General features: G+C 43.7%; 1 protein-coding gene across 1 annotated transcript in view; it reads left to right on the top strand.

The window, feature by feature from the left end:
- Positions 1–2,129: 2,129 nt before the first annotated feature.
- The window catches only part of LOC121311856 (IgGFc-binding protein-like), a 40,776-nt gene continuing 23,496 nt past the window's right edge, over positions 2,130–19,409 (top strand). Inside the window, exons 1-23 of the mRNA XM_041244019.1 lie at positions 2,130–2,170; positions 2,593–3,816; positions 4,526–5,752; positions 6,098–6,435; positions 6,612–7,182; positions 7,362–7,960; positions 8,164–8,731; positions 8,820–9,415; positions 9,748–10,318; positions 10,444–10,643; positions 10,914–11,049; positions 11,422–11,753; positions 11,933–12,503; positions 12,683–13,281; positions 13,485–14,052; positions 14,141–14,736; positions 15,069–15,639; positions 15,765–15,964; positions 16,235–16,370; positions 16,743–17,074; positions 17,256–17,826; positions 18,006–18,604; positions 18,808–19,375. Coding sequence (XP_041099953.1) covers positions 3,201–3,816; positions 4,526–5,752; positions 6,098–6,435; positions 6,612–7,182; positions 7,362–7,960; positions 8,164–8,731; positions 8,820–9,415; positions 9,748–10,318; positions 10,444–10,643; positions 10,914–11,049; positions 11,422–11,753; positions 11,933–12,503; positions 12,683–13,281; positions 13,485–14,052; positions 14,141–14,736; positions 15,069–15,639; positions 15,765–15,964; positions 16,235–16,370; positions 16,743–17,074; positions 17,256–17,826; positions 18,006–18,604; positions 18,808–19,375 — 11,065 coding nt within the window. The 5' untranslated portion in view covers positions 2,130–2,170; positions 2,593–3,200. The remainder of the gene's footprint in view (positions 2,171–2,592; positions 3,817–4,525; positions 5,753–6,097; positions 6,436–6,611; positions 7,183–7,361; positions 7,961–8,163; positions 8,732–8,819; positions 9,416–9,747; positions 10,319–10,443; positions 10,644–10,913; positions 11,050–11,421; positions 11,754–11,932; positions 12,504–12,682; positions 13,282–13,484; positions 14,053–14,140; positions 14,737–15,068; positions 15,640–15,764; positions 15,965–16,234; positions 16,371–16,742; positions 17,075–17,255; positions 17,827–18,005; positions 18,605–18,807; positions 19,376–19,409) is intronic.

The raw sequence follows: 19,409 nt of genomic DNA, 5'->3' as shown, positions 1-19,409 counted from the left end.
TTTCAGCAAGTTTCATTTGACTTTATGAAGCACAATTAGTCCATTCTATAGTGGAATGCAAAACTTTTGGTCATAGCTGTATATTCTACATGAATCATAAAAAAAGCCTTATACCTCTTAGATATTGTGATGTATTCTGACCTTTTCAGCCGGAGTCCGTGTTGTTCTTTCAAACAGGTGTCTGTCTCTTTAATTATTACACTATACAATGGAAGTGCTCTTTAAACACTGTGGTGTACGTTTATTAGCAAACTGATATTTTAAACAAACAAAAACACAAAACAAAACCTATCCCTTCTTTAGGCGCTAACTAAACTAATTAATAGTAGTTCTATCTAATGCAGGGCAGTGTAAGCCTGTTCCCCTGTTTAAATTAATACCATAAATCACCTAATCTAAATCACATTCAAGCACTTTTGTCAGAACCCGTACCTTTGTTTCGTTAACAGAAAACTCTTTCTTTGTCCAACATACCTTTCCACTGTTCAATTTCTTTCTCTCTCTCCCCTGAACACACCAACTGAAACCTTTTTAACCCCAACTTGATCACTCACGTTTGATCAGCATTTGCCCATTAACTATACCATTAAGCAATTGGTACATTACTATACATTAAGCCCACTTGTTACATTGTCCATCATACATGGTGTTGGCTATCCCCAGGGTCCCACAAGCCTTCCCAAAAAAAAATTTGGGAAAACAAAAAACCCCCCGTTTTTGGTCATACACTCATCACATATATCGATATATATATAAGATATAATGAGAGATTAGAGATAGATAGAGAGTTATATTCTCTCGATATATATATAATATTATATATCATCTTAGATAAGATGATAGATAGATATAGCTATATATAGATATAGAATAAATTTTAGAACCACACACACACACACACACTGCAGTTTAACACTACAATGTAGTAAAATTCCATTGGAACTGAAGTTTAATATTACATTTAATAGAATGTTCTAACTTTGGTGAACAATGAGCAGTATGGTAAACCCTTGCTCTCAATTGTAAAAACAATTACTTTGAATGAATGTTTTCATGATTGTTGTTTGTTTTATTTGTAAAGATTGCATCGTTTAAAACCTCTGTAGATACAACATCAGGGTGTTTTACTAATTTTGCTAGAATTACTGAGTCTGCACTCTTTGCATTAACATGTCTAATACAAGGTGGTAAAACCCAGAAGTCGTGCATGGAACACCTCCACCCAACTGGTGTACTTTATAATGAAAAAGCAAGGAAATTCATTGCATAAAACAATGCTAATGCAGCAGTCAAGCCATTCCCACCTCCACACAAGCAGCCAAAGAAACCACACAACATAAGCTTGCGAGACAAGGTTGTTTGCATGCTCAAAAAGCTCTTCTTTTAGACTTAGTGTGTTTGTTTCTTGTTTTTGTTTCAGCAAATAATGCATTTTGTTTTAAAAATCAGATGCATATAATTATTAGCAGTCTAATAAAGAGGAGATTTTTGAGGGTGCGACCAACCTTGGCCCCAGTCTCTTGTTCCATTCCTGTAAAACTATTGTTAGTAACCAATTTATTTAAAAAGCTAGACCTAAATTAAAACCTGGTCTCATTTATTACATTCTTTGAGTTATTTCATGCTGTGATATGCTGGATGAGGATTGATAATTGCAAAGTCAGAATTTTTTTTTTTATTTTATTTTTTTTTTAATTTACCATTCACCACGTGGTTACTTACAAGAATTTTTTACCAGAATTTTATTATTATTATTATTATTATGATTCTTATTATTATTTGTAGTAGTAGTAGTAGTAGTATTAGTAGTACATCATCATCCATAATAAAATACAAAGTTAATTTCTAATTGTTTAATGACCTCTGACACTGGTTGTATTTAAAAAATGTTTATTTTATCTTCTGGGTAAGTCATGTCACAAGGTGTTACAAGGATAATCGGTTTCTGTTTTGAGACCTTGGAATTTAAGTTAGACTAAATGCTCTTATCATTATGACATCTCCCAATGTGACATTGCTGTAGGCAGTTAGGGGGCTTTTCTTTATAAATGCTACGTTTATTTTCTAAGAATAGCTTCTCTGACTGCTGTTTTAATGTAATGATCTCTTGCAGAAATGGGGTTGAAGAAGGAGGTGGTGCAGCTTTGTGCTTTAGCAGCGCTGTTCTACAGTAAGTACTGAACTGGTCTGAAGTTACGTATAGGTTATGTATAGAGTCTAGAGAGGAACGTCATGTGTACAAACTTGAACACGTTGCTTTTTTTTTATTAATACAGCTTTTTTGCATTTAATATTGATGTGATTTAATAGCCTATATGGTTTTCCCAAAGTTGTCCAGGGGTAGATTTAAGCACTCTCTCACTCAGATATGGTTTAATTTATTATTTAAGTCCTACCCATACCACAGTGTGCAATAGCGAAGGTATTTTTTTCCTGTCCTACATTTATCAGCACATTTTATTTCTGAGTTAAAAGATTTTAGTTGATCGAACCCCAGCCAAAATCAATTTGACTCAATATGCTCTAAAAAGAACTTGCCTTGACTTTCCCAATATATTTCCTAATATTTATTATGCATGTCATTTTTGTCAGGTGTCTGTTCTATAAGCACAGCTGGGACCAAGTTTGCGACAGTCATCACTGAGAATTATTCTAATGCATATGGGCCATCCACGTCTAGCCTGGTGTTTACTGCACAGTCCCTTGGCACAACCATAGTGACAGTCTTTGGCCCAGGCCCTAGATTTCCCCTCAATCTGGAGATTAACTCAATAGAAAGCAAAGTTATTTCACTCCCAGGAAACGTGGAGGTCGCGGGCACTGTCAAGTCCTCCAATACCATTGTAATCGAGTCCAGCAAACCCATCACTGTTGTTCTGCTGAACTCCAAGCCCAAAACAGCAGATTCCACTGTTGTGTACCCTATAAATGAATGGGGAGTAGAGTACTTTGCCCTCACCCCAGATTATCAGAAAGCCTCCAAACAGTTTGCCATCATAAATGCAGAACAGCCAAACACCGTTGAGGTGGATCTGAAAGGGGACGTGAGATTTGAAGGGAAACAATATACAGCAGGTACAAAACTCACTGTGTCCCTTTCAAAGTTTGAAAGCTTTCAATTGCAGAGTTCTAACGACTTGTCGGGCACTAGAATCAAGAGTGAGAAACCAGTAGCTGTAATCACTGGTCACACATGTTCAATGAAAAACTCTAATTGCAATACCCTTGTTCAGCAGCTGTTGCCCGTACCACAATGGGGAACTACCTTCATTGTGCCTCCTCTCCCTTATCAGAACGATTTTGATCTAGTTTATGTAACTGCATCCCAGCAAACCAATTTCCAGATCCAATCTGGAAGTGAACTCAAGTCACTAGCTTTAGATCGTGGACAAAGTATTTCACTTCCAATAAGCCTCCACAAACCCCTATATATACATGCTTCAGCAGGCATACAGGTCTTGTATTACTGCACTGGCGGTAGAGTAGGTGGTCAAATGTTTGACCCGTTTTTGATGAATATTCTCCCCACTGACACATTTTGCCAAAAATATTCTGTACAAGGCCATGAAGGGTTTACAAGTCAAGCAATGGTTGTGTCAAAGACCGCAGACATCTCAGGAATTATGTTTGATAAGAAAGTTCAAAGCCTTGTTTGGACTCCGATCCCGGGCACAGAATTCTCTTGGGCACTCTCTGACTTTGGATCCCAGCCCATACAACACGTTGTGGAGCACCCTACTGCTGCCATTGGAGTCTACAGCATAGGAAAAGCTGACCAGAATGCATATGGATCTTCTGCACCTTGTTACAATCATTGTAAGTACAAGGATGTCATTAACAATGATTTTGGGCTCTGTGTTTCATTGGGTGAGAATTTGTTTTTATCTGCTTGGGTATAAAAAACAGGCCTGATCTGTTATACTGATCCTTTGCTGTACCATAGCAGCATGAAGACATGTGACAGACACTCAAAGTACTGGGGGTGGGGAAAGACTGCTCTCACCATGTCCTACTTGTTTCTTGAATCTTTCTTGAATCAAGCCCTTGATACCAAAAGTCCTAAGCTGACATGTCCGACTTTGTGTTCCTCAGACTGTCAGTGATCTGAATGGAGCAAGCTTTGGACAGATTGTTCTTGCAAAGCAGATGTGTTACTGGTGAATTGTGAGACTTCTTAAAATACATTAGATGTTCATAATTAAAAAAAGTATAAAGCATTTTTTATATGTAATGGAATGCATTTACCAAACAAATGTGCAGAGCCACTGAGACACTCCTTCAAAGTCCTATTTACAGAGTTAGGACAGAAGGTTCTAGATATTTTTTACACAGAGAGAATGGAATGGGTTATCTAACCATGTGGTTGATGCCGAATCATAGGAATCCTTTAGGAGACAACTTGAAAAAGTTTAGAGATCAACCAACAGCTGGGAACCGGATGAGTATAGAGCAGACAAATGGTCATCTCTCATTTGTAAATTTCTTCTGTTCATCAGTTTGATTGTTCGAATGTTTTTTTCCACAGCGGACTGTCTGGAGATCACAGATGGGATCCAATATGCCACACTCATCACACAAAATTATTTGCCAGGCAATGATCCCCAGTTTAACTTGTCTATTTCCGCTCGCTCTGCAGCTGCCACTCAAGTATCTATAAATGTACACATGCCTGGTTTTCCTATGTGTCTTGAACTTGAACAAAGCAGGAGCCAAGTGATTTCACTTCCCCAGACCCTGGAGGTCCAAGGTAGTGTCAGGTCCTCTAACATGATTGTTATCACATCACAGAAGCCCTTGTCATCCATTCTTATGAACTACAAGACCCGCACAGCAGACACCACCATTGTATACCCTGTTACAGACTGGGGTAATGAGTATTATGTGGTTACTCCAAACTATGGGGATCTCTCCAAGCTTTTTGCTATCATGAATTTGGAAAACTCAAACTCTGTTGATGTGTACCTCACAGGGAAAGTGACCTTTAACCAGATAACATACATAAAAGGGAGTAAACTCACAATCTTTCTTTCCAAGTATGAGAGTGTTCAGCTAATGAGCATGGACGACCTTTCAGGCACAAAGATTGTTTCCACTAAACCTGTCGGTGTAATAGCGGGCCACGTGTGTTCCAATCTCAATGTTAGGTGCAACGTTCTCTTTGAGCAGCTGCTACCTGTAACCAGGTGGGGATCATCCTTTATTGTACCACCTCAACCTTATCAGAGGAAGGATGACTATGTTTATGTTGCTGCCTCGCAGTCCACTGATGTTCTAATTCAGTATGGAGATAAAAAGGATTCCAAACAGCTCAAAAGTGGAGAGGTTATCTCTTTGAAAATAGACGGAACCACTCCCCTTTACATCACAGCATCCCGAAGTATCCAGGTCATGTTCTACAGTACTGGAGGATCAAGAGGCGAGTGGGGCTTTGATACATTTTTAATGAACGTTGTCCCAACCAACTTGTTTTGCAGTAAATACTTTATTCAAGGCTACGACAAATTTGAAAACCGATTACTGGTTGTGGCAAAACCTTCAGACATCTCAGAAATACGCTTTGATAACCAGTTGCTGTTGAAAACGGTCACGTGGGCCCCAGTAAAAGGCACTGAATATTCCTGGGCTCATATTGAATATGGTCAGGAGGAAAAACCACACTACATAGAGCATCCAAAATCTTCATTTGGTGTCTACAGCATTGGGACAGTATTATATAATGGATATGGATCCCCTGCACCTTGTGCAATAGACTGTAAGTATGGCAACTACATTTTATTTTATTTGATGGGGGGGGGGGTTGCTTTTGCTGATGCAAATATTAAGATTTATATCAAACATCTGAAATGCCAAAATTTTGATAATAAACCTTAATAGGAGATAATACTAATATTTAGAAAAAAATGAAAATGGACAAATGATTTACTGCTGTGTTTAGGGCCCAATATCTCGGAAAATCCAGAAGTAAACAGTTCCAGACCCCTTTGAACAAAGTCTAAGAGCTAATTGACATTCTTACACTTTTCTGATGCCTCGTTCTCATTTCCTATGTAAGTGCTTTGCAAACATGCTCCTTGTTTTGACCACTCCATTATTCCAGCTGTACCCATAGACTCCTGTGAAAACAAGCAGTGCAGGACAGGAGAAAAGTGTCAGCCAGTAAACGGCCAGGCTACGTGTGTCCCAGTATCCAAGGCAGAATGTATCGCTTGGGGAGACCCACATTACCGCACCTTCGATGGACGAAGCTTCGATTTCCAGGGCACCTGTACCTACACCATCGCCAAGACTTGCGGGAATGAAACCCTGCCCAGCTTCAATATCGAGGCAAAGAACGAAAACCGGGGTAGCACACAAGTGGCCTACTTAAAACATGTCAACGTCCAGGTCTATGGCTTAACGATAACTATGGCCAAATCTGAAAATGGCAGAGTGAGGGTAAGAACTATGTAGTCAATACTGAGTGTCACTGAAAAAAATAAATAAAATCTTATGACCATGATTTCTCCACAATTAATTGACATTTGAAAAGTGTGCTCCATAGAGCTCTGTGTCTTTTTCACAAACCATCACATTTCTAGCAATATAAATAACTGTTTTGTTTTCTATTTCAGGTCAATCAGAACATGTATTACTTGCCCAGCACGCTGCAGGAAGGAAAAGTAAAAATCTATCAAAGTGGAGGCCACGCTGTTCTGGACACCGATTTTGGTCTCAGGTTGTCATATGACTGGAACCACCACCTCACTGTGTCTATCACAAGCACCTTCCTTGGTCAGCTGTGTGGTCTATGTGGTAATTACAATGGTGACTCAAAAGATGATTTCGTAATGGTGGATGGAAAAGAGGCCAACAATGCTGCGTCCTTTGGGACAAGCTGGAAAGTTAAAGATGATGATCCTGCATGCTGGGATGACTGCAAGGGAGAGTGCAAGACCTGCGAGTCCAACCTCATCTCCAAGTACCAGGGACAGGAGAGCTGTGGTCTGCTGGCCAAAGTTGATGGGCCTTTCAGGGACTGTCATGCAGTCATCAAACCAGAGCTCTTTATGGACGGCTGTGTCTACGATGTGTGTTTGAATGACGGCTTTAGGGTTTTCCTCTGTCAGGCTTTGAAGACCTATGCAGATGCTTGCCAGGCAAGGGGAGTTGAAGTATACAACTGGAGAAAGCAGTCCCAATGTCGTGAGTATCCAGGCTGCACAATCATCCAATATTTAAATTAACATGTTATGAACAGTACTTACAAAACATATCAATGTATGCAAAAGGGATTAAATATATGCATGCGCTACATTCACTTTTTGAAGACGAGAGACTTGTATAGGCACTGAATTCCATTTTATTCTGTCTTGTCCCTGTAGCTCTGACATGTCCTCCCAACAGTCACTACGAGTCCTGTGGCAGTGCCTGTCCTGCATCCTGCTCCAACCCTAGTGCTTCTGTCAACTGCAAGCTGCCCTGCACCGAGACCTGCCAGTGTAACGAAGGCTTCGTTCTCAGTGCTGGAGAGTGTGTGCCTGTCAAGAAATGTGGCTGCACCTACCAGGGCCGATACTACCCACCTGGGGTCAGACTCTGGTCTGACAATAGCTGCGAGCAATCATGCATCTGTGACGCAGGCACTGGCAAAGTTCAGTGCAGAAACACAAAATGCAAGCCCTTCGAAGTTTGTAAGGTAGTTAAAGGAGTAAGGGATTGTTATTCCAACAGAAAGGCAACGTGCAGTGCCAGTGGGGACCCGCACTACATCTCCTTTGATGGACGCAAGTTTGACTTCCAGGGAACCTGCTTCTACCAGCTAGCAGCTGTCTGCAATTCCACTGATGAACTGGAGAAGTTCCAGGTGCAGGTGCAGAATGAGCACCGAGGCAATAAGGCTGTGGCTTACACACGGCTCGTACAAGTCAACGTGTACGGCCACATCATCATCATCAGCACAGACCATGCAGGGAAGGTCCAGGTGAGTGTTTGTGTCTAATGTATATTCTTAGATACAAACTGACAATTTAGGGATTTCCCTCATTCAAACTCTTACAGAGGTAATACATGCTTTACTGGCACAGAGCTGCATTTTAGAGGGATGTGTAATTTAATTTTATTTGATGATTTTTTGTATGATTACATTAATGTTGATTATATTTTCCTACTTTACTAATAAACTAGGTGGACAACCTGTGGGAGAACCTACCCTTGAGCATAGAAGACAACAGATTATCAATCCAAAGCAAAGGCTGGAAAGCCATCATTCAGACCGGTTTCGGATTGGAGGTGACTTTCGACTGGAACAGCCGAGTGACAGTCACTGTACCTGAAAGTTATGCAGGCGCTATGTGCGGTCTGTGTGGAAACTATAACCAGGATGGCAAGGATGACTTGACTATGAAGAACGGGCAGCTGACCCAAGTCCCAGCAGAGTTTGGAGCGAGCTGGAAGACAGAAAACATCCCCGGCTGCAGTGACCAGTGCAAAGGAACGTGTCCAAACTGCGATGTCACTCAGAAACGTCAATATGAGACCAATGCATACTGTGGCATAATGACGGATCCGACTGGGCCGTTCAGAGATTGCCATGCCAAGGTGCCCCCTACATATTTCTTCGATGACTGTGTGTTTGATGCCTGCCTCTACAAGGGCATGCAGACTGTTGTGTGTAAGGCTATTAGTGGCTACGTCACCAAATGTCAGGAGGCTGGAGCCCAGGTTTATGCATGGAGAAAAGACACATTTTGCGGTAAGTGTAGTTTTTATTTCAATCTTCTGTAAAAAGTATAGTCCTACTTGAAACAGTTTATGGATTATTTGAATTTTACTCCCCTCAGCTCCTGTCTGTCCTCAAAACAGCCACTATGAGTTGTGTGCCAGTGGATGCCCATCAACGTGTGCCAGTCTCACCACTGGCACCCAGTGCGATGCTTTGTGTGAGGAAGGATGCCAGTGTAATGAGGGATTCATTCTCAGTGGAGTCCAGTGTGTTCCCATTGCCCAGTGTGGCTGCATGTACAGTGGCCGCTACTACAAGGCTGGGGAAATGTTTTTCCCTGATGGATTGTGCACGAGTCAGTGCACGTGCGGTGCCAGTGGAGCTGTGCAGTGCCAGCCAATCACATGCGGGGAGAACGAGGCGTGCCAAGTAAAGAATGGTGTGCAGGGATGCCATCCCCTAGGGGAGGGGAAGTGCACTGCTTCTGGGGACCCACACTACACCTCATTCGATGGGCTGAAATTCGACTTCCAGGGCACCTGCACCTACACACTGGCAAAGCTCCTGTACACGAACGGCAGTCTTACACCTTTTGAAGTGCAGGTGGAGAATGAGAGCTATGGCAAAACGAAGGTGGCTGTCACTAGAATGGTGGTCACTAAGGTGAATGGTTACAGCATCACTATGGAGCAGAAGGTCCAATGGAGAGTGAAGGTGAGCTGAGATGGAAGAGTATCTCTTCTGCCATGTTTTGTTATTATGCAGGAAAGCACTATTTGAGAGGTCCTGTCATTCAAAACACAAGCACAAACATTGCGTGCCTGCAATTGTTCCTAAATCGGTCTTTAATGAATCAGGCATTTTTGTTGGATGCAATGAACAAAATATTGTATTTAGTCTAGAAACAACTTGTCCCTTTCTGTATAGTTAATATTCCCAATTAAAGAATCTGAATGCTTAATGAATCTTTCTGTTTCCACTATTTTTCAGTTTCCTTACAAGATTAAATATTTTCTTTTAATTAAAGATATCCCAATCATTTTCAGGTGAATGGAATCAATACAAACCTACCCCTGAAACTGGACGATGGAAAGGTTTCCGTGATCCAGCAGGGTAAAAACATCATCCTTCAGACAGAGTTTGGGCTGAAGGTCCTCTACGATTTGGTGTACTACGTGCAGGTGACCGTCCCTGGCAACTACCGGAACAAGGTAGGCGGACTTTGTGGCAACTTCAACGGCAACAAAAAGGATGAGTTTGCACTGCAGGGTGGCGGACTCACAGAGAACGTCAATGCCTTCGGGGCCAGCTGGCAAGTCTTTGTAGAAGGAGCCAAGTGCAACCATGGCTGTGACCAGGACTGCCCCCGGTGTGACGAAACCAACAAGACCAAGTATAGCAAAGCAGACAGCTGTGGGATCATCTCCTCCACAACGGGCCCCTTCGCAGCCTGCCGCTCCGTCATCAGTCCTGACATTTACTTTGAAAACTGTGTCTTTGATGTATGCGTCACCGACGGGCTGAGGGACATCCTCTGTAGGAATCTGGAAGCCTACACTGCTGCCTGCCAGGATGCTGGAGTCATCATCAAGCCCTGGAGGAACGATGGGTTCTGCTGTAAGCAATTCATTGTTTATCTTGTTGCAATTGATATAATGAGTATGTTACACTGGTGTTTTAAGAGTATTGAATTAACTGGGGCTTTTTTAATGTATTTTAAGTATTTCTGTGTCTCATTTTAGCAATGACTTGTCCAAAGAACAGCCAGTACGAGGTTTGTGCGGACACCTGTGGCAGTGCTTGTGCAAGTATCATCGCCCCCCTCACCTGCACATCTCAGTGTTATGAGGGCTGCCAGTGTGACCCTGGCTTTGTGTTTGATGGGGAACAGTGTGTATCCTCTGGAAACTGTGGTTGTTCGCACAACGGGAGATACATGAAGGTCAGCCCCATTCCTCGTCTTTTATTGTGAAATTTTTTGGTGACTGCAAATTTGTTTATGAAGCTATTTGGTTGCGACAGAGGATATCAATAGCAATTTCCTTTCAAACAGTAATTCCTCTTGCAACAGAAAATATTTCATTGTGGATTATAAAACCAGTTCCTGTGCCGCTGCATGGCCTCTAGCAGAGCGAGATCCTGTACAGTGTGATCTATCTCTAGATTCCTGCTCAATTTGACCCCGTTACAATGTACTCCCTTTTCTTCCCAGGTTGGGGAGTCCCTGATGTCTGCAGACTGCTCCAGGAAGTGCACATGTAACCCCAAGGGAGCGGTGAGCTGTGAGACAATCCAATGCACCACAGGGTGTGCTGTGCACAACGGAGCCCAGATCTGTTTAGATGAGCGTGAGTTTGATAATGGCACTGCTGGCTTTAATGGTGGAAGGAAAGGACAGCATGGTGCTGAATTGTGATGGTAATAACAGATCTGTGCCTTACTCTGGTAGGCCATCCTGCTGCTGCTGAATCTTGTGTAAAGATGGTGGCAGTAGAGAGATAAAAGGCATTCCTTTAATCTTGGTGACTCCTGCATAACTTCAGTTGTTTCTACACAAAATGTCTTCGATGTTGGAACGTTTGCATGCTCCTGGTATTACCTTTATCTTAATTGTGATCTTTGAGATGATGTGGTCTATTCTTTTTTCTGCTCCGACTTACTCTCCTACCTTGGCAATTTAATTAATCCTAACCTACTTCTCCTTTCCTACCCACCTGCAGTTGTGGATCTATGCAAAAAGAAGCAGTGCAGGAACGGGGAAACGTGCCAACAAGTGGACAACCAGGCTGTGTGCTTACCACTATCGAAAGCGGAGTGTATCGCTTGGGGAGACCCACATTACCGCACCTTCGATGGACGAAGCTTCGATTTCCAGGGCACCTGTACCTACACCATCGCCAAGACTTGCGGGAATGAAACCCTGCCCAGCTTCAATATCGAGGCAAAGAACGAAAACCGGGGTAGCACACAAGTGGCCTACTTAAAACATGTCAACGTCCAGGTCTATGGCTTAACGATAACTATGGCCAAATCTGAAAATGGCAGAGTGAGGGTAAGAACTATGTAGTCAATACTGAGTGTCACTGAAAAAAAAAAAAAAAATCTTATGACCATGTGGATTTCTCCACAATTAATTGACATTTGAAAAGTGTGCTCCATAGAGCTCTGTGTCTTTTTCACAAACCATCACATTTCTAGCAATATAAATAACTGTTTTGTTTTCTATTTCAGGTCAATCAGAACATGTATTACTTGCCCAGCACGCTGCAGGAAGGAAAAGTAAAAATCTATCAAAGTGGAGGCCACGCTGTTCTGGACACCGATTTTGGTCTCAGGTTGTCATATGACTGGAACCACCACCTCACTGTGTCTATCACAAGCACCTTCCTTGGTCAGCTGTGTGGTCTATGTGGTAATTACAATGGTGACTCAAAAGATGATTTCGTAATGGTGGATGGAAAAGAGGCCAACAATGCTGCGTCCTTTGGGACAAGCTGGAAAGTTAAAGATGATGATCCTGCATGCTGGGATGACTGCAAGGGAGAGTGCAAGACCTGCGAGTCCAACCTCATCTCCAAGTACCAGGGACAGGAGAGCTGTGGTCTGCTGGCCAAAGTTGATGGGCCTTTCAGGGACTGTCATGCAGTCATCAAACCAGAGCTCTTTATGGACGGCTGTGTCTACGATGTGTGTTTGAATGACGGCTTTAGGGTTTTCCTCTGTCAGGCTTTGAAGACCTATGCAGATGCTTGCCAGGCAAGGGGAGTTGAAGTATACAACTGGAGAAAGCAGTCCCAATGTCGTGAGTATCCAGGCTGCACAATCATCCAATATTTAAATTAACATGTTATGAACAGTACTTACAAAACATATCAATGTATGCAAAAGGGATTAAATATATGCATGCGCTACATTCACTTTTTGAAGACGAGAGACTTGTATAGGCACTGAATTCCATTTTATTCTGTCTTGTCCCTGTAGCTCTGACATGTCCTCCCAACAGTCACTACGAGTCCTGTGGCAGTGCCTGTCCTGCATCCTGCTCCAACCCTAGTGCTTCTGTCAACTGCAAGCTGCCCTGCACCGAGACCTGCCAGTGTAACGAAGGCTTCGTTCTCAGTGCTGGAGAGTGTGTGCCTGTCAAGAAATGTGGCTGCACCTACCAGGGCCGATACTACCCACCTGGGGTCAGACTCTGGTCTGACAATAGCTGCGAGCAATCATGCATCTGTGACGCAGGCACTGGCAAAGTTCAGTGCAGAAACACAAAATGCAAGCCATTCGAAGTTTGTAAGGTAGTTAAAGGAGTAAGGGATTGTTATTCCAACAGAAAGGCAACGTGCAGTGCCAGTGGGGACCCGCACTACATCTCCTTTGATGGACGCAAGTTTGACTTCCAGGGAACCTGCTTCTACCAGCTAGCAGCTGTCTGCAATTCCACTGATGAACTGGAGAAGTTCCAGGTGCAGGTGCAGAATGAGCACCGAGGCAATAAGGCTGTGGCTTACACACGGCTCGTACAAGTCAACGTGTACGGCCACATCATCATCATCAGCACAGACCATGCAGGGAAGGTCCAGGTGAGTGTTTGTGTCTAATGTATATTCTTAGATACAAACTGACAATTTAGGGATTTCCCTCATTCAAACTCTTACAGAGGTAATACATGCTTTACTGGCACAGAGCTGCATTTTAGAGGGATGTGTAATTTAATTTTATTTGATGATTTTTTGTATGATTACATTAATGTTGATTATATTTTCCTACTTTACTAATAAACTAGGTGGACAACCTGTGGGAGAACCTACCCTTGAGCATAGAAGACAACAGATTATCAATCCAAAGCAAAGGCTGGAAAGCCATCATTCAGACCGGTTTCGGATTGGAGGTGACTTTCGACTGGAACAGCCGAGTGACAGTCACTGTACCTGAAAGTTATGCAGGCGCTATGTGCGGTCTGTGTGGAAACTATAACCAGGATGGCAAGGATGACTTGACTATGAAGAACGGGCAGCTGACCCAAGTCCCAGCAGAGTTTGGAGCGAGCTGGAAGACAGAAAACATCCCCGGCTGCAGTGACCAGTGCAAAGGAACGTGTCCAAACTGCGATGTCACTCAGAAACGTCAATATGAGACCAATGCATACTGTGGCATAATGACGGATCCGACTGGGCCGTTCAGAGATTGCCATGCCAAGGTGCCCCCTACATATTTCTTCGATGACTGTGTGTTTGATGCCTGCCTCTACAAGGGCATGCAGACTGTTGTGTGTAAGGCTATTAGTGGCTACGTCACCAAATGTCAGGAGGCTGGAGCCCAGGTTTATGCATGGAGAAAAGACACATTTTGCGGTAAGTGTAGTTTTTATTTCAATCTTCTGTAAAAAGTATAGTCCTACTTGAAACAGTTTATGGATTATTTGAATTTTACTCCCCTCAGCTCCTGTCTGTCCTCAAAACAGCCACTATGAGTTGTGTGCCAGTGGATGCCCATCAACGTGTGCCAGTCTCACCACTGGCACCCAGTGCGATGCTTTGTGTGAGGAAGGATGCCAGTGTAATGAGGGATTCATTCTCAGTGGAGTCCAGTGTGTTCCCATTGCCCAGTGTGGCTGCATGTACAGTGGCCGCTACTACAAGGCTGGGGAAATGTTTTTCCCTGATGGATTGTGCACGAGTCAGTGCACGTGCGGTGCCAGTGGAGCTGTGCAGTGCCAGCCAATCACATGCGGGGAGAACGAGGCGTGCCAAGTAAAGAATGGTGTGCAGGGATGCCATCCCCTAGGGGAGGGGAAGTGCACTGCTTCTGGGGACCCACACTACACCTCATTCGATGGGCTGAAATTCGACTTCCAGGGCACCTGCACCTACACACTGGCAAAGCTCCTGTACACGAACGGCAGTCTTACACCTTTTGAAGTGCAGGTGGAGAATGAGAGCTATGGCAAAACGAAGGTGGCTGTCACTAGAATGGTGGTCACTAAGGTGAATGGTTACAGCATCACTATGGAGCAGAAGGTCCAATGGAGAGTGAAGGTGAGCTGAGATGGAAGAGTATCTCTTCTGCCATGTTTTGTTATTATGCAGGAAAGCACTATTTGAGAGGTCCTGTCATTCAAAACACAAGCACAAACATTGCGTGCCTGCAATTGTTCCTAAATCGGTCTTTAATGAATCAGGCATTTTTGTTGGATGCAATGAACAAAATATTGTATTTAGTCTAGAAACAACTTGTCCCTTTCTGTATAGTTAATATTCCCAATTAAAGAATCTGAATGCTTAATGAATCTTTCTGTTTCCACTATTTTTCAGTTTCCTTACAAGATTAAATATTTTCTTTTAATTAAAGATATCCCAATCATTTTCAGGTGAATGGAATCAATACAAACCTACCCCTGAAACTGGACGATGGAAAGGTTTCCGTGATCCAGCAGGGTAAAAACATCATCCTTCAGACAGAGTTTGGGCTGAAGGTCCTCTACGATTTGGTGTACTACGTGCAGGTGACCGTCCCTGGCAACTACCGGAACAAGGTAGGCGGACTTTGTGGCAACTTCAACGGCAACAAAAAGGATGAGTTTGCACTGCAGGGTGGCGGACTCACAGAGAACGTCAATGCCTTCGGGGCCAGCTGGCAAGTCTTTGTAGAAGGAGCCAAGTGCAACCATGGCTGTGACCAGGACTGCCCCCGGTGTGACGAAACCAACAAGACCAAGTATAGCAAAGCAGACAGCTGTGGGATCATCTCCTCCACAACGGGCCCCTTCGCAGCCTGCCGCTCCGTCATCAGTCCTGACATTTACTTTGAAAACTGTGTCTTTGATGTATGCGTCACCGACGGGCTGAGGGACATCCTCTGTAGGAATCTGGAAGCCTACACTGCTGCCTGCCAGGATGCTGGAGTCATCATCAAGCCCTGGAGGAACGATGGGTTCTGCCGTAAGCAATTCATTGTTTATCTTGTTGCAATTGATATAATGAGTATGTTACACTGGTGTTTTAAGAGTATTGAATTAACTGGGGCTTTTTTAATGTATTTTAAGTATTTCTGTGTCTCATTTTAGCAATGACTTGTCCAAAGAACAGCCAGTACGAGGTTTGTGCGGACACCTGTGGCAGTGCTTGTGCAAGTATCATCGCCCCCCTCACCTGCACATCTCAGTGTTATGAGGGCTGCCAGTGTGACCCTGGCTTTGTGTTTGATGGGGAACAGTGTGTATCCTCTGGAAACTGTGGTTGTTCGCACAACGGGAGATACATGAAGGTCAGCCCCATTCCTCGTCTTTTATTGTGAAATTTTTTGGTGACTGCAAATTTGTTTATGAAGCTATTTGGTTGCGACAGAGGATATCAATAGCAATTTCCTTTCAAACAGTAATTCCTCTTGCAACAGAAAATATTTCATTGTGGATTATAAAACCAGTTCCTGTGCCGCTGCATGGCCTCTAGCAGAGCGAGATCCTGTACAGTGTGATCTATCTCTAGATTCCTGCTCAATTTGACCCCGTTACAATGTACTCCCTTTTCTTCCCAGGTTGGGGAGTCCCTGATGTCTGCAGACTGCTCCAGGAAGTGCACATGTAACCCCAAGGGAGCGGTGAGCTGTGAGACAATCCAATGCACCACAGGGTGTGCTGTGCACAACGGAGCCCAGATCTGTTTAGATGAGCGTGAGTTTGATAATGGCACTGCTGGCTTTAATGGTGGAAGGAAAGGACAGCATGGTGCTGAATTGTGATGGTAATAACAGATCTGTGCCTTACTCTGGTAGGCCATCCTGCTGCTGCTGAATCTTGTGTAAAGATGGTGGCAGTAGAGAGATAAAAGGCATTCCTTTAATCTTGGTGACTCCTGCATAACTTCAGTTGTTTCTACACAAAATGTCTTCGATGTTGGAACGTTTGCATGCTCCTGGTATTACCTTTATCTTAATTGTGATCTTTGAGATGATGTGGTCTATTCTTTTTTCTGCTCCGACTTACTCTCCTACCTTGGCAATTTAATTAATCCTAACCTACTTCTCCTTTCCTACCCACCTGCAGTTGTGGATCTATGCAAAAAGAAGCAGTGCAGGAACGGGGAAACGTGCCAACAAGTGGACAACCAGGCTGTGTGCTTACCACTATCGAAAGCGGAGTGTATCGCTTGGGGAGACCCACATTACCGCACCTTCGATGGACGAAGCTTCGATTTCCAGGGCACCTGTACCTACACCATCGCCAAGACTTGCGGGAATGAAACCCTGCCCAGCTTCAATATCGAGGCAAAGAACGAAAACCGGGGTAGCACACAAGTGGCCTACTTAAAACATGTCAACGTCCAGGTCTATGGCTTAACGATAACTATGGCCAAATCTGAAAATGGCAGAGTGAGGGTAAGAACTATGTAGTCAATACTGAGTGTCACTGAAAAAAAAAAAAAAAAAATCTTATGACCATGTGGATTTCTCCACAATTAATTGACATTTGAAAAGTGTGCTCCATAGAGCTCTGTGTCTTTTTCACAAACCATCACATTTCTAGCAATATAAATAACTGTTTTGTTTTCTATTTCAGGTCAATCAGAACATGTATTACTTGCCCAGCACGCTGCAGGAAGGAAAAGTAAAAATCTATCAAAGTGGAGGCCACGCTGTTCTGGACACCGATTTTGGTCTCAGGTTGTCATATGACTGGAACCACCACCTCACTGTGTCTATCACAAGCACCTTCCTTGGTCAGCTGTGTGGTCTATGTGGTAATTACAATGGTGACTCAAAAGATGATTTCGTAATGGTGGATGGAAAAGAGGCCAACAATGCTGCGTCCTTTGGGACAAGCTGGAAAGTTAAAGATGATGATCCTGCATGCTGGGATGACTGCAAGGGAGAGTGCAAGACCTGCGAGTCCAACCTCATCTCCAAGTACCAGGGACAGGAGAGCTGTGGTCTGCTGGCCAAAGTTGATGGGCCTTTCAGGGACTGTCATGCAGTCATCAAACCAGAGCTCTTTATGGACGGCTGTGTCTACGATGTGTGTTTGAATGACGGCTTTAGGGTTTTCCTCTGTCAGGCTTTGAAGACCTATGCAGATGCTTGCCAGGCAAGGGGAGTTGAAGTATACAACTGGAGAAAGCAGTCCCAATGTCGTGAGTATCCAGGCTGCACAATCATCCAATATTTAAATTAACATGTTATGAACAGTACTTACAAAACATATCAATGTATGCAAAAGGGATTAAATATATGCATGCGCTACATTCACTTTTTGAAGACGAGAGACTTGTATAGGCACTGAATTCCATTTTATTCTGTCTTGTCCCTGTAGCTCTGACATGTCCTCCCAACAGTCACTACGAGTCCTGTGGCAGTGCCTGTCCTGCATCCTGCTCCAACCCTAGTGCTTCTGTCAACTGCAAGCTGCCCTGCACCGAGACCTGCCAGTGTAACGAAGGCTTCGTTCTCAGTGCTGGAGAGTGTGTGCCTGTCAAGAAATGTGGCTGCACCTACCAGGGCCGATACTACCCACCTGGGGTCAGACTCTGGTCTGACAATAGCTGCGAGCAATCATGCATCTGTGACGCAGGCACTGGCAAAGTTCAGTGCAGAAACACAAAATGCAAGCCCTTCGAAGTTTGTAAGGTAGTTAAAGGAGTAAGGGATTGTTATTCCAACAGAAAGGCAACGTGCAGTGCCAGTGGGGACCCGCACTACATCTCCTTTGATGGACGCAAGTTTGACTTCCAGGGAACCTGCTTCTACCAGCTAGCAGCTGTCTGCAATTCCACTGATGAACTGGAGAAGTTCCAGGTGCAGGTGCAGAATGAGCACCGAGGCAATAAGGCTGTGGCTTACACACGGCTCGTACAAGTCAACGTGTACGGCCACATCATCATCATCAGCACAGACCATGCAGGGAAGGTCCAGGTGAGTGTTTGTGTCTAATGTATATTCTTAGATACAAACTGACAATTTAGGGATTTCCCTCATTCAAACTCTTACAGAGGTAATACATGCTTTACTGGCACAGAGCTGCATTTTAGAGGGATGTGTAATTTAATTTTATTTGATGATTTTTTGTATGATTACATTAATGTTGATTATATTTTCCTACTTTACTAATAAACTAGGTGGACAACCTGTGGGAGAACCTACCCTTGAGCATAGAAGACAACAGATTATCAATCCAAAGCAAAGGCTGGAAAGCCATCATTCAGACCGGTTTCGGATTGGAGGTGACTTTCGACTGGAACAGCCGAGTGACAGTCACTGTACCTGAAAGTTATGCAGGCGCTATGTGCGGTCTGTGTGGAAACTATAACCAGGATGGCAAGGATGACTTGACTATGAAGAACGGGCAGCTGACCCAAGTCCCAGCAGAGTTTGGAGCGAGCTGGAAGACAGAAAACATCCCCGGCTGCAGTGACCAGTGCAAAGGAACGTGTCCAAACTGCGATGTCACTCAGAAACGTCAATATGAGACCAATGCATACTGTGGCATAATGACGGATCCGACTGGGCCGTTCAGAGATTGCCATGCCAAGGTGCCCCCTACATATTTCTTCGATGACTGTGTGTTTGATGCCTGCCTCTACAAGGGCATGCAGACTGTTGTGTGTAAGGCTATTAGTGGCTACGTCACCAAATGTCAGGAGGCTGGAGCCCAGGTTTATGCATGGAGAAAAGACACATTTTGCGGTAAGTGTAGTTTTTATTTCAATCTTCTGTAAAA

The sequence above is a fragment of the Polyodon spathula genome, unplaced genomic scaffold, assembly GCF_017654505.1.
Source record: "Polyodon spathula isolate WHYD16114869_AA unplaced genomic scaffold, ASM1765450v1 scaffolds_3334, whole genome shotgun sequence".
Lineage (NCBI taxonomy): Eukaryota > Metazoa > Chordata > Actinopteri > Acipenseriformes > Polyodontidae > Polyodon > Polyodon spathula.
This window is presented reverse-complemented; position numbering and strand designations above follow the sequence as displayed.